General features: G+C 41.5%; 1 protein-coding gene across 3 annotated transcripts in view; it reads left to right on the top strand.

The window, feature by feature from the left end:
* LOC147259314 (transcription factor SOX-6-like) overlaps positions 1-15,939 on the top strand; it is a 115,126-nt gene that overhangs the window by 54,046 nt on the left and 45,141 nt on the right. For all 3 annotated transcript variants that reach the window (XM_086209629.1, XM_086209630.1, XM_086209628.1), the window contains 2 exons: positions 4,383-4,472; positions 15,070-15,242. In XM_086209629.1, the coding sequence (XP_086065755.1) occupies positions 4,383-4,472; positions 15,070-15,242 (263 nt within the window). The remainder of the gene's footprint in view (positions 1-4,382; positions 4,473-15,069; positions 15,243-15,939) is intronic.

Here is a 15,939-nt window from a genome sequence, read left to right as displayed (position 1 = left end):
AGCTTTTGTTCTTTTCTTTTCAAGGCGATGTACTTCCAGAAATGATGGTGAATCCACTGGTGTTTTACCAGTAATAAGAAATGGAAGCCGTGCACCTTCTGGCCTCCTGGTAGCTGCCCTGTCTGAACCATTCTAATGGCAGTGATAACACCGCTGATAACAGCCATTAGTGGGCAGATAACATCCAAGCAGGTGTTTTATTGCTCTCTCTTATGGCCGCTCTCTGTCTCCGGAGGAAGAAGAAGCATTCCCTCCTTGTCTCTCCCTGCTGGTGCACTAACTGTCTCGTTTAATTAGAAACTGATCTCAGGGTGAACGGTTGGAGGAACTGTTCTGTCCATTAATTACAGTGTCTTATTGTTGAAATTGAAGTACGTTGTAGCAATTTTTTCTTCTTTTTTTTTTTGCAATAAGTGTGGAATAAGGGAGGGTGTCAGACTTTTATTGTGCAGCTTTCATAGACAGAAAGAATTCATAGTAACAATGTTCTTGTGAGAAAAGATTTCCCCATCAAACCACAGGCCCAACAGTTTAAATACGTGGAAATATACTTTGTTGTTACCACTTCCTACTTTTCTAATTCCTCTTATTCCATTGTGCTCATAAATCCCCCCTTTCTCATCACTATCATCTTCCTTCCTTCCTTTCATCTACCCTTCCACCCCCCCACCCTATTCATTCCCCCCCCCCTCCTCCTCTTCAACCTATTTATCTTCCAAAATTCTGTTTCACTTGATATAGTGAAGGAGAGCGAGGTTTTTTTGGACCACAAAGAATTTGATCCATCCTCTAATGTAAACAACACTTGATCCCCGACTTGGTTACAGGGACAGATAAAGAGCCATTTAGGGTAAAACATCCCCTTCTCATCTTCTCTCATCCCCTCCACTCGTTCACGTCCCACCTCTCATCCCCCACTGTCTCCTTGTGTGATCTGTTTATCGGTACGGGGGGTATAAATTGTGCACGAGAGTACACACACAGCTGATATATCTTGGAGTTGCAGGTTGTATTTTCTTCCCTAAGTGCTTCCATAAATTACAATCCCAAATTTGTTTCTATATTAAAGGTGCGCTGGACAAGAAAAAAAAAAAAAAAAAGCCTCTCTTTGACCTTCAGCTGCAATTATCACCAGTGAAGCAAATATGCAGAATATCCAGTAGAGCCACTTGTCCAATAAATCAGGTGAAAAATTGGGTGGATTCCATTCTCCTGAGGGGAAGGAAATTGTAATAATTATCTTGTTTTACTATAATGTCAACCATCTGTCTGGAAATACCCGTTGTTGGTTTTTTTTTGTTTTGTTTTTTTCCAAATATGGGAAATCACCATAAGAAATTGTTGTGGTTTATAAGTCACATCTTTATCTCGAAGCTATATCCGCCACCCTCCGCTATCATGGCCGGGCCCTTTGTTTATATTGATCCCATGTGATGTGGACGGCTGCATTAACTTATTTACAACAATCATAATCCGACTGTAAACATGCGAGGCTTTAATGGACTCAATGAGGAAGTTGTGCTCGGCCGGCGGACGGCATCTCATGACCGCACAATGGTCCCATACGCACAAACTAAACATTAAGCCATTCACAATAGGCCATGTGCCCTTATGAATGCCTATAGCGCCTTTTGTCAGGATAAAGGCACCACAAATGAGCTATTGTCTGACTTAACTATTCTAAATCAGGCAAGCCCTCAGGGGCATATTTTCCACACAGCACCCAATAATGTCGCCCTTTTTGTGCTGCTGTGTGTGTGTTGTTGTTTTTTTTTTTGACCTCCTTGGGGACTGAGGCTTCGGTGAGGGGCCTTGCGTGACCATGTCAGTATTAGTGATGTATCTGCTGGCACAAAAAAAAAACTAAGCACACACACTCTCAAATACGTAGAGTACATAAAGAGAGCAGTTTTACACACTGACAAACACAGGTGCTGTGTACTATACAGGGACGGAGGGTGAAACAATATGATAGGTCTCAGTAATGTGATAGAAAAACAACTCATCCATTTATTGTGAACAGTAGACAAAGACCACCGGTTGTTTCTAAAGGCGTTCAAACAGTGTTGTGGATAAAGCAATGTTAAGTCACGTGACCTGCACACAAACCTTTTCAGTCCCTGATTTCCTGTGAATCTTGACATTTTGAAAGTGCAAAATAATAATAATCCTGGTCAGGTTTGATGGTGTGGTGGCGTGGAGGCAGGACCCAAGTGTGGACAGAGACCAAGTTTAGAAACTCAGTGTCAATGTAACAATAGGAAAATAAACAAAAGAGGATAGTACACATGCTGGCAGACCAGTGGATGAAAGAATTTAACATGGAAAAGCAACAGGGGGTAGAATAATAGACATGGTAACATGGAGGAAAACCAAACTTAATCACAAACTCCACCAGTGGAAGAGGTGGGAGAACTCGGGCAGCCACGATTCTGATCAGATGAGAAGCAATGGGAGCAAACCTTTGACTGATGAGGAGCGATGAGCTAACAAAACCCAGGTGAACCCACACAAAAAAAGAGAGAAAACAGTCAATGGGAAGTAAAAGAAGAAAAGACAGACGGAGGAAGCACAGTACAAAATAAAACAGGAAGTAAAAGGGTTAAATCAAAACACGAGGCGAAAACAAACGGGAGAGGAGTAACGGTTAACCTGATGTGTCCAAAACAGAATGAAAAATCAACAAAAGGGACATTCACAAGTTCATTGAATTCTGAAATTTGATTTTATAACAGAATACGGTTATGAAAGTCTTTAAAGTGAAAGCACAATGTATCAACAACGAAAACACGAGTATGATCTTGGGTATTTGTTGCTTTTGTTGCTGGCTTTAAGTATTCTTTTATGGTGGTGGTGTGTTTTAAAGTCAATATGATGGGCTGAATAATTTGTACCCAACATTTCAAATAAAATGTAAAAATCACCATATATAACCCCCTGCAATGTCGTAAAGTTAGACAAAATACAATAAATGCCCCGAAATGGGATTCTAGCCAATATAGTTATAGAACAGCACTGATACCTGCCAGAAAGGCTACTTCAACGTCTTTCTCTCTCTCTCTCTCTCTCTCTCTCTCTCTCTCTCTCTCTCTCTCTCTCTCTCTCTCTCTCACACACACACACACACACACACACACACACACAGAGTTGCACACAGAGACACTCTTGTGCTTGCACATGTGCAGATCTTAGTTGCCTGGCGAAGAATTGAAAAGTTCCCATTGTTTCAATAAAGTTCACAGCAGGACTCTAATTGAACAAATGAGACCTTATGAATCTTATGAGACCACGTGTCTGTGAATTCTATTATCCTGAGGCTATGAGACACATTGTGAGAAACAGGACGGCCACAAATAAGACCGTCTGCGAACAATGCAGACATTCTCATTCGGTCAGCTGGATGGCTGATGTTGTTTTTGTTTGTTTTTTTTCTGAGGGAAAAGAAGGAGGGGGGGGGGGATGATCCTTCTTTCTCAGTTTTTCAAAATTAACAATCCATGGGAATTTGTTCTCATCTCATTTGCTACTTCCCCTCTGTCTCTTCTCTTTCCGTGGCCACCTTTATCCTCCGCTTGCTCCAGATATGTCTGTCACAATTTATGTCTTTGAGGCATGATGAATATCCTCGAGAGCACATTATCTGCCTTCACTTAAGCTAAGTAGACGGGACAAATTTAGTTTTTAGAACTACAATACACGATCCACTCATGATGTTATTACTTGGAACACTTTACAAATCTGATGTTATGCTACATGGCGTTTTGGTTGATGTTGAATTACTGTATATAGAACTCTCAGAATTTATCGATTAATGCGCATGGACACAAATTTCCTCCCCCCCCCTGTGTCGTGACTCAGTAATGCCTTTCAACTGGAAGAATATTTTGTCCTTTCACTGCATCACTGGTCCAACAGTCAAAAGACGGGCAGCTAAAAGACAAGTTTTGAGGGGTGGGCTGGGATGGCGGATGGATCCAACAGTCTGTGCAGCAGGAGACGGTTGTCGGAGAGTTTTATCGATTGATTTATTTGAACGGTTCAGAAAGTTTCTGTAACCTAACCATCGATACTTTCCCCTCCTTGTTTTTTGTGCCCACGTGTAAACGCACGTTCACTGCATTGTAATGGCGGTGAATGTCATTTCAAGAGAGACTACAAAATCTCAGTACCCATTGACAGTCGCGTGGCATCTTTGAACCGGGGATTTTGTATCGCCACCATGAAAGATACGTCCGACCCCTTCTGATTATGTCGACTCTGGATTGATTCCATTTTGTGGCTATGACGGGAGCTGCAGTGAGACTGTGTGAGTCACTGTGGTGGGTCTGCACTGACAACTGTTAAAAACACTGTGTGATGGGATTTATTTATTTATTTTCTAGAACCATCCTGCATGGAGAAGCTTCTCACCAAGGACTGGAAGGAGCGTGTTGACCGCCTGAATGCCAATGAACTACTGGGAGAGGTCAAAGGTAAGAGCAACCTGGACAGGAAACACTCGCATCAGGGCCAACATCAACATGTTCAAGTACAATGAATTCTGTGTCTCGAAAAACAACGAGGGATCAAGTTTTGCTGGATATGGAGCGAAATCAAATCAAACTCCTCTTTTTCTACAATGTGGCCTTGGGCAAAACAATACACACCGACAGAAAGCAAGAAAGTGTGCAAGAAAGAAAGATCCACACCATGTGAGAAACCTCTTCTTATTCTCTCAGAATGACCCACAACTGAAGACAAAAAGGCATGTGGTATGTAAACCAAAAAGGGACACGGTTTTGCACATCTAAATTCAAGGGAAAGAAACGCTCAAACATCCTGTAATTCTTTCCTCCATGTGTGTACTTTCTGCAAAACGACAGCGAAGAGTAAAAGGTCTCTAGTCCTACCTGTCACCCCCGAGGAGAGATGCTTTTATTCTGTCAGCATCGAGTCTTTGTGATGCCATATATCGCACCACGGCGCATTTACTCTGGACATGATTCATACAGGGGCGGCTCTAAGAATTTTCCCACCCTGGGTGGCCCAGGGGCAGAAAAGGGACATTTAGAGGTAGTTGTAGCATACAGCGCTTTTTTTTTTTTTGGAATTATAAAATTAATGATAGGCTAACGCACATCTATTAATATGCTACATGCAACCTTTGTAGCCAAGTACATTAACAATAACTAATACATGATTTAAGAATGATGAGGCTGTTAAGTAGTCATATACTCTAAACCAGACATTCCCAAATTTCAAAATGCTAAAAAACTTTTAAGACAAAAATAGAAGATGAGGAAATTCCTTGTGTATTTTTTATTCAATTAACAGAGCCATTATTTCTCAATGTGGGCCTACAGAAATGCAGGACTCATGAATAAGAATTCACATACAGCTAAATTTTGATAAACTGCTAATAAATTGCCACAATATCCAACCTGATTTTAAGATGACATATTTTAACATGACGGTAATTTAAACTCTTTGTGTATTCGTTTATTTTAAACACACTCATGGCCTGCCTGCAGTACCCCTACAGCTCACCAGGGGGCCTCAACCCAAGCCTGCTCAGAGCAAACCAAACCAACCTGTATTACCCAAGCTCTTGGTTCCGGCTTCCTCTAAATGCTTGGAACATGTCTAACGTCTGAATCAGAGAGTAGCTTGGATGCTTTCAGAAAACAGAACAGGTTCTGAACATTTTTAAGGCGGTTTAAGTCACGGACAAGGACTGCTAAGAGCTTTTTGTATTCGTAGGCACGAGCATGAAGTGTCTCTTCGGGTTCCTGAGTTTTATTCACTGAATAAATCTCTAACTAGTGATTCAACCTGTGCAAGTATTTCTTATTGGGCCTAAAGTTGAACCCGACTCAATTTGCTGTGCAGATGGTCTCAAATGACATAATGATAATGTCATTAACAATATTTCTCCTATTAGGGCAAAAGGGACGAATGATTTCATCTGACAGGCAGCAATGAAATTAGTCATATCAAATATGGGCCAGTTATATGAATCAGTACAAGAGCTTCCAAGGAATTTGAGCAACACCGTTTAAATGAGAAAAGCATAAACGATAATGACGACAAACGAATGCATTTTATGATTTGGAGTCAATGTTCAGGCCTGTGACCGATGCAGGAGGACAACGGTGCCTAGAATGATCACACCAGAAAAACATGCAGATATTTGAATTTTGTGTGAAGTGGCAAGTTCAGATAGTCAGTACCTGGAATGGTCATATTTTACAATTCTAAAAAAAATGGGAATACTGCGAAAAAAAAAACCCAAAATGAATGCATTTTCAATACCAGCAATCTGTAGTTTACTTTTTTTTAAATTTTTTACTTGTTTGTTTAGTTGTTCTTGCTTCAGAAGCTACTTTTCTGATTCTGTTCTGTAGTGGTAATCTGTTTAATCCAGTGAATTAAACATGAATAAAAGTCAGTTCCAACTGAGCTGAACTGAGCTATTGGGTTGTTTTTTTTTTGTTGCTGTTGAAAAGAAGTAGAATGCTTCAACAATGGCCATGATGCTCAATCTAGCAAACGCTAGAAATGAGACAACACTGTACGATGTCCCTCACAACGAGACGAAATGTGGCTTTTATGTTTGTTTGTTATTTTATTTGGAGAGCTGATGCATTTACTGAGAAAATGTAGCAGATTCAATTTGTGCGCAATAATATTAGCGGCTATACTGTAGGTCTGCAGTCAGACGAGCTGCTCTCAGTGAGAGAGAGAGAGAGAGAGAGCGAGAGAGAGAGAGCGCTTGTGATCGTCTCCCGTTGAAATGGCAAGCATTTCCTCTGTGGAAAGCGGGGAAAAAAGAACTACAGAGGGACGTCTATAGCAGAACAGCACCTACATTGACTTTCCCTCCAGGACAGAGACCCGACTCTCTCCTTTTCTGTCAGACACATTCACATACTGATACCCTCCATCTGCATACACAAACAGGACTCCTACACAGGAACGGCACTCACTCACACATATGCTTTCTTGAACAGCGTTTTGCAAAGCATCGCTGAGTGTCTGTCATATAAACATCTGATCTCAGACTGCTCCAGTTTGGCTTATAAAGGCTGATAAATGCAGTACTTTCTTGAGACACTCTTGAAATTCAATCCGTGGTCGTTCATTTCATCTTCAAACACAAGTCAGAAAATTTCCACTTGTAGAATTTCTTGAGTTGAGATCAGCACCATTCTTCACTTAAAGCGGCATGTAGGGTGTGATGTGTAGGTCAATCCACTTCTAAATGAAGCTCAAAATCTCCCCTGCAAACCTTTGCGATTTCGCTTGTCTTTTGTATTATAGTTTTGTGTTTTTATAGGAAGAGAGATTCAGACAGACAGACAAAACTCTATTAAACACCGCTACATATTTCTTATTAGAGTACCTGTGTGAAACTGATAATGCAGTTGCCGTTGCTCCATCTTTCCCTTTAGAATTACAGGCGTTTTGAAGTCTGATATATATATCTATATATATATATATATAGATATATATAGATATATATCTAACATCTACATTATATATATATAGATATATATCTAACATCTACATTATGCCTGGTATATTAAACTCCAGATGGGTTGATGGGTTTCATATCGGCACAATAGAATGTTATATTTTCTCTTTTTTGGCCCCATTTACAGACAAAACATTTAATCTTCTGATGAAATTGCACTGCTTGTTTAATCTGTCAGATTATTTGTGTTTTGAACCGAGAAGCTGCTTTCATGGGTGGATGAAGGGATGGATGGATGGATGGATGGATGGATGGATGGATGGATGTTCTCTGAAGTTTGTAACTGAGGTGATAGTTGGTCAAAGAAAACTAAAACAAGTGTCATAATGAAGAAGGATAAAAAGTTACCTCTGGGGCGATTGCTGCCCTGAGTTTAGCGTCACAGGCAGTGCCAGATCTCAGCTTGTTCAGAGCGTCATGAGCACTTTGCACCTCTCACGATTCCATTGATGCTTCGAAAACCCTAAAAGTGTGGTTCATTTGTGGAGGTTATCTTCTGAACAGAAAACTTATTAGTCTCATAAATTATAGTTTGCCACAGAGATTATGAACAGTAAACTAATATAAAAATCTCATGGGGTTTTAGTCAAGGGAAATCCCAGGTTGGCCTGCAAAAGCATGTCATTGCTGCAGTTCTATTAATGCCTGATATTAAAGGCTAATTTTGATTGACTCTTTCATCTGTTGAAAGCTAAAAATAGCTATTTTGTGGTTTCATGCATGTGTTTTTTTTACATGTTCTGACTGTTGAAAATGAGTCATATTATTTTCTTAATTCGTGTGACAGAAAAGCGTTTTAGAATCTCTTGAAATACATTTTGATGGAGGTTCTTGGGAGGCGACCAGACTCCAGACAACAGCGTTCTTGTCCTTTACATAAAGCTTGAATGTGCAGTATATTCATTTCTTGTGTTATTTGAAGACATTAATAGACACTTCTAAAGTAGCATGTGCAGCATAACATGTAAACACACGCGTACGCACGCACCCACACACACACACACACACACACACACACAAACACACACAAACACACACACACACACTGGTGTCTCTGTTTTGTCCAGCTGTGGCATGGCTAAAGAAAGTATTCAAGCGCCGAAGCCTTTTATTTCTTTGACGTCTGAAGTGAAGCCGTCTCTCGCTGACCTAAATACACAAACACAACTGTTGCTCTGTGTCTCGTGAACAACAACCTGAACGTATTTGTTCAGTCGCGGTTATTTTTAGGGTCAAGAAATCTGATGACTGCCTCTTACAGGAACTTTCATTGGCGCTCATGGACGTTTCAAAACATGCTTGTAATGTACAGTAAATATGTTTTTTTTAACTCTAATTTAATTAGGCCGGATTAGCCACACATGCTTCTCAATTACAACCTGCCTCTCAGTCACGCTGTTACGCTCACGTCCAACACCACGACACATCTCAGTCCGAGCAGCTCTGTCTGTGAGGATGTGAGAACCAGGTGACATTTTAAACCTGCACTTTCGCGAGCTCATTTTCGTGCCGTAAGGTTCTTAAATATTATCCTTACAAAAATCACAAAGTTGTTTTTGTGTTCTCACGTCCTGTTTTTCCTCCGCTTTCTCAACAACGTTATTTTTACTCATGTTGGGCAAAATCTGACTTAAAATATTTTTCAGTCATTGCATCATTTATGTTTTTGAGTGTTGCAAATAAGTGTATGGCAAGAGGGAAGCATAATTACAGACTTATCAGTAAGTCCTCTGTAATGCTGGGAAATTCGAGACTGTCTCTTGCTTTCATGTGTATCAAGGCTGCAGTCTGATAAGGTGTTCAATAGATTTGACTAGTTCAAAGTTTTTGGTACCGGTACCGTTCCAATGTACGGCGTTTTTTTTTTTTTTTCTCAATTAAATGTAATTTAGATTAGTTTAGAGTTTATTGCCATTTGCACGGGTTAAAAACAATTTTAAACAAGTACATTGGAATTCTTGTGCGTGATCCTGAGTCACTTGCAGCAATAAAACCCTATCCTGAAAAAAATATAAACTTAGAAAAAAACACAAGGAAAAAAGAACAACGTGTTTTGTTCAAGGTGCTAAAATAGTTACAAGAAATATAAGATGTGTAGGTGCAAATGTCGCAAAAGTTACAGGAATTCAACAGTCAGGGATATTGCAAAAGTGCTGCACATAGTAAAGAAACAGTGAAAGGATGCGGAAAATGAATTTGACCTGAGGTTGTTAGATATATTGCACATGGATGGAGTAGTCATTGCACATAATTTACCAAAATTAGATTACACATCACAAGGGGCGGCGTGGCTCAGAGAGGTGGTAGAGAGGCCGTCGAGCAACCAAAGGGTCGCTGATTTGATTCTCACTTCCCCCGGCGACCATGACCAAGACACTGAACCCCCAATTGCTCCTGATGGCCCCGTGATGGACTGGTGACCTGTCCAGGGTGAACCCCGCCTCTCGCCCAATGTCAGTTGGGATAGGCTCCACCCCCCCGTGTGACCCTTAACAGGTAAGTAGGATAGAAAGTGGACAGATGGATGGACGGCTTACACGTTACAGTATTCGGTTTTCAGCTACTTGACATGTTTATACACTCTGAACAGCTGCATGTAGGAAAATGTTGAAGCTAGAAACTGAAAACTCTTCTGGACACTTGCACACTCACTGGTTTGTGTGGGCTTCAGCGCGAACACACATTTTAGTCCGACAATGACAAAATCCCTGTCTCACTGGGAGCTGAGAGCACTTTTTTAAGAAATCAAGAGGGAAATTTAACATTCACCTGCACTCTTGGAGAGGATCGTCCCCCCCCCCCCCCCCCCCCATCAGCCCCTCCCCTCCATCCTGACGTCATGCTTCAGTGATGCTGCTGTTGCAAAGCAACCTAGCCAAAACATTACAAAGTGTGGCAGGATTCATATTAATCAGGCCTCTGGAAAAGTGCACAGCAAATATAAACCAGTTTACCAAACCGTAGTTTAATTTGTTACGCCTTCTCAAATTATGTAATTTGAGTTTCTGCAGGTTTTTATTTTTTTCAGTGAAAGCGAAACGACAACATAAAAATGGCAACAACAAAAAAAACCATCATAAAAAACAAAACTTGGAGATTCAGTGTGTAGGTAGTGCAACTTGGTCAGTCTTCATTCAACACTCAGTAAAATTGAAGTGAATTTGTCAGTGCCGTCAAAGAATCTGAGTTTGTTGCCCAGCCCTAGCGGGCTTGTTAGTCCATCAATCCACTTTCTATACTGCTTATCCATTAAGGGTTGCAGAAGGCGAGGGCGGGGGGGCTGGAGTCTATCCCAGCTGACATTGGTCGAGAGGCGAAGTTCACCCTGGACAGGTTGCCAGGGCCTTCAGGAGCGATTGGGGGTTCAGTATTGTGCTCAAGGATACTTGGATATGGTCACTGGGGGGGAGTGAGGGTCGAACCAGCGACCCTTCGGTTGCTAGACGGCCACTCTACCTCTGAGCCACGCTGCTCTGTTAGTCCGTCTGTAATAAGCCAGAGTTTTCAGTTGTCTGGGTTTATTCACACAAGTGTGATATGATTTTTGAAATACAAAATCATTGCGCTCCTGCGAACAGATGGATGGCTGATTACGCTGTCAGATGTAACAACTGGCACATCTGAAGATGATAATAATGCTCGTATTATAGAGACACTTACAGAGAGACGTGCTCATATTTAGTTTATCCAGGGAATGAAACTGCACAGATTAGAACTGAGTGCGTACGTGTTTGTACCTCACTGCCCTGGGCAGATCATGACGTTTGTTTTGAAAAAAATACAGCGACTGTGTTTGTTTTGGATTCTGTGGATTGATGGGAAGGCGAGTGTCACGATGTTGTTGAAGATGTAGTCATCCAGAGGACTGTCGGGAGTTTGAAACATGATGGTTTGGCAGAGGCTCAAGGCATCTGGAGTCGGTGTGTGTGTGTGTGTGTGTGTGTGTGTGTGTGTGTGTGTGTGTGTGTGTGTGTGTGTGTGTGTGTGTTTGACAGAGCGAGGGCAGTAGCTGGGATTTTGTTTTACATATTACACCTCCATTGAAGATTGAATATATTCATTTAGGAAATATGATTATTCGTAGGTAATAGAATTACACATACATTTACACACACATTGCATGCTGGCAGACACAACATGAATAGAAGACAATAATGGATGCTTCCTTGTTGACTTTGAGAGAAATGTAATCTGTAAAAATTGAGGAAACATTAAATGATAAAACATAATCGAAGCAAAAAAAAAACCCAAAGCTTACATCCTAGAGTACTGATGCTGACTTTGATTTGAATTTTTTCTGTGGCAACGAAACTTCTCAGAACAGCTGGATTTAACTTAAAAACTCCCAATGGGTAGTATTCTAATAAACCGGCCATCATGCAACCAGCTATAAATAACAAAAACCTCATGCACAAGCACGAGTGTTGACATTGTTAGAGATCATCCAAACACAGAGAAACATGTTGGCCCGCTGTTGTTGGGAATAATCGGGAGATGGATGGAAAATGTCTGAAATGATTATTGGTGCAAGAACCATTGCAGGAACACAACGTGTCACGTTTGGAATGCACAACCTGTAATCCACAGAGATGAATTACGGAGCAGTAAAAAAAAAAAGAAAACGTTGTTGCAAGTACACAATAAGGTTGACTTCACTGCGTGGAATCTAGAGAAATAGCAGACCGTCTGCACGTGTGTTAAACTGCAAAGATAAAGTATCTGTTTGAGGTGGAATTGGTTGGATTAGAGAAGGAAGGAGTAAAAATGAAAAGATGAATGTATGGGGGGGGGCTGAAAGGAGTTTTAGAACATTTTCGACCCACTAAATTTATAAAAGAAAAACAAAGCAATTGATTCATAGGTTGGCCCCTGAAGCAGGGAACCAGAACACTGTAACCGGCGATGGATCAGAGCGAACCTGTGGATCTTTAAGGAACAAGCTGGAATTATAAGACAAGTGTCATATCTAGCTTGGTGATGATGAAAGTATTTGTAAGTAAACTTGTTTGCCTTGTAATAAGAAGCAACTGCCAGTAGGGGGGTTGCTGAGTGGGCTGCTGCATCCTTGGGAATGAGGAGACGGGTGATAAGAGCAGGGGGACGAGAGAAGACGTGATGAAGACAGAACAGGGAGGAAATTGGCAGAGAGGTGCTTAACTAGATGGGTGCTTTATGAGGAAAGAGGAGGGGAGAGAGGAACTAGTAAAGTGATGGAGAAAAGTGGTGATGAGTGGAAGAAGAATGGAGGGTGGAAGTGATGAGAAGAGGAGGTGAGGTGAGAGGAGAGGTTGAGAGGAAAGAGGGGAGGAGAGGAGAAACCACGAGGAGAATCTGGGCATTGGAACAGAGTAACTGAGGGTTGTTTGGATGGAAAAAAGAAAGAATGAAAGCATTAAAAACAGACAAGAAGAGGAGAATGTTGTCTTTGATACAGGGGTGCTGAGGGGTAATTTCTGTGAGTGTGTGTGTTGGGGGTCGGGGGAGTCTAGGGCACAATAGGGGCCTGACAGGACTACAATGGAGACTCTGTTAGTATGCAGGTAGTGTTGGGGCCACCCTGCAATCTCCCTACACGGCCCCAGGGCAAGACCTTACCGACACACACACACACACACACACACACACACACACACACACACACACACACACACACACACACACACTAACATACACACACACACACACACACACACATATGCATCCACTCAGACAAGAACATCTAAACAAGATAAAATTCAACCTGGTCGTGTGTGAGTTTATGGCCAACTCACACCACACTCACACACACACACACACGCACACACACACACACACAAATGCATGCACGCACACACACACGCACACACAACAAAATGAACTAGCATGCATAAGAAAAGAAACAGAAAAGAACTTCCCATCGACACTGAGCAGTACTGTGTGCATTCTTACAAGTCAAGTCAACAGTGGCATGATATCTTCGGCGGGATATGAGCAGGCCCTTGCACCCCTGCACCAGCGGCTGTTCCATAGAGCAAAAGGCTGGTGAAATATCACACTTGCCACCACAAAACCCACCAACATGTAATTCACTGTTTCCGCCAGTTGGTTCTGCCCCAATATGTCCCATACAACACCCCGCCACCAAAAATCAAACACATACTTTTTACATAGTACTGCTAACAGATGTGACTGCTACTAATTTCCAGACATCTTGTTTCACAGCTTAGATGACGGTGTCTGAAGTCTCATTCCTGGCCCTCGATTACATAAGTAATATACAAATTATTATTATTTTTTTGTATCCGTATCAGTGGGAAGATGAGAACAGCCCTCATGTAAAGGCAGCTCAGTTGCGCCTGTTGCCTCTGAACCTCCATCATCAGACGTCGCAACGCCTCTTCTCTGAGAGGGATATTGGAGACATGAATTAACCTTCTTGTGTGTTGGTGGCAGCTGTCAACACATAGAATACAAACATTTCAACACAGATTCAAGGTAAAGGGACAAAGCATAACATGATATGCAGAAAGCCACAGCTGAAACATCCCCAACCAGGGTGACAAAGCTAAGAAAAGCAGTGAAAGTGTTTGGACATCTCAAAGAAAATGTTTCGTGAGCATAACCATCACGTGGTCGTTTGCTGCTGTACTTTCCATTAATTGTTTGGACAATATCTCAAGGGGGGCCTAACTATGCACCCCCCCGCTCGCCTCTTTAAAATCTCACAAGAATGTCTGAATCATAAACCTGACAAAAGCCTGTAACAGCTACTTATTTTCAAGGTGATTTTATTGTTCTTCGGTGCAGACACAAAGTGATAAACACTGACGGCATGTTGAGGCAAGACAGATAATAAATGGTAAGACGTAACTACAAGCGAGATGAATTATGGGATGTTAAGAATGGGAGTTTCTAAAGGGTTTTTAGTTCATGCTAACCAATAGTTTTGTGTTCCTTTGATTTTGGCGTTTGTTGAAGGTGAATTCTGGTGTGTGGAGATTCAAGGCACCTCAAGAAAAAAGAGAAGATTGCTGAATACAAACAAACACACACGCAAACAAGCAAACAACCAAAACTCCTCCGTGATGGTTTTTAAAATCATTAACAGATCAAGAGCGTTTGAGGTGATTTTCAAGGTTGCAGAATGTGGCACGTGTGAACAAAGTGGGAACTGAATACCCATTCACACAGTGCCTTTAGCCGCTGTAACAAAGGGACACAACAATAAGGGGCCATAAACATAGCTGTGTGCTGTTCTCTTAATTATGAAACAAAGAGATAATCGACATTGTTTAAATGGAGAAGTAATCAGAAATGATAGTTGAATAAAATGCAAAATATACATATTTGTTTTAAGCAAATTTAAAGTGACGCTTCACCCCGAAATTGTATTTTGCCTTTCAAGCATTCACAAGAAGGTGTCTCAAGCCCACGAATGAGGGCTTTTCCTCCCTGCATCACTTCTTCATGACTCCAAAGTGCAATAAAAATGTGAGAGCAACTGATGCTAACAACAGCCAAACCATCCAAAAATTCCATGTCCTCTTTAAAGTCACTCTCAAATCTTCCTGCCGTAGGTACACCAGAATCATTGGAGGAGAAGGAGCGCCAACTCTCCACAATGATCAGTCAGCTGATCAGCCTGAGGGAGCAGCTCCTGTCTGCCCATGATGAGCAGAAGAAGATGGCCGCCTCGCAGCTGGAGAAGCAGAGGCAGCAGATGGAGCTGGCCAGGCAGCAGCAAGAGCAGGTAGGAAGGTGTCAGAGTGGGTGTTTTTGGGTTCGTTTTGGTTCAGAGTGTTTTTATGTTGCCTGATTGTGCCATCGGACATTTGAACTTGCATTCTTTCTGATGGCCAGAAGGGTGAGGTTGTGTAGTTACAAAAATCAGTCAATAAGAAAATGACCTTATGGAGATATTTTTGCAGGCTAGCAGGGAAGCTAGTATGGCTTCTCTCAGCTGCAAGCCAATGGAATATTTAGATTTTGGATTGTTGCTGAAAATAAGCTCAGTGTCAATCAAGCATTTATGAGACTTACACATTTTGTTTTGCAAGGTAATCTTCTGAAATGTACAACACTTTTTTTGATTTTTGAAGCATAAATTCAGCCGTTAGACGTGCAATGCTAACGGCACATGGAACGACCTACACCACCGACACGCGATTTCAACATCACGTGCTTCCTGTTTTGGCGTGATGATGTTTCATGTTGACCACAACCTCCGTAGTCTAGCGAAGCTACTTGTTAGCAAGATTCCTGATTCACAAGTGTGGTACGTTGCATATCTTATGGCGTAGAGCAGAAATATCCTCAGCGTTTATTAATCATAGACCTTATTTTAGGCATTTAACTGAAAAGAAAACATAGAAAAATCCTGTTGATTTTGAGTGGAAGGAGCTGGACATTCAACTAATGGGTAATCAACAATAAAACATAAAAAAAAC

Source organism: Aulostomus chinensis, chromosome 7, assembly GCF_037954235.1.
Source record: "Aulostomus chinensis isolate RoL2024-O1b breed Wild chromosome 7, RoL_Achi_v1.0, whole genome shotgun sequence".
Lineage (NCBI taxonomy): Eukaryota > Metazoa > Chordata > Actinopteri > Syngnathiformes > Aulostomidae > Aulostomus > Aulostomus chinensis.
Note: the sequence above shows the minus strand (reverse complement) of the source record. Positions and strands in the feature narration are given on the sequence as shown.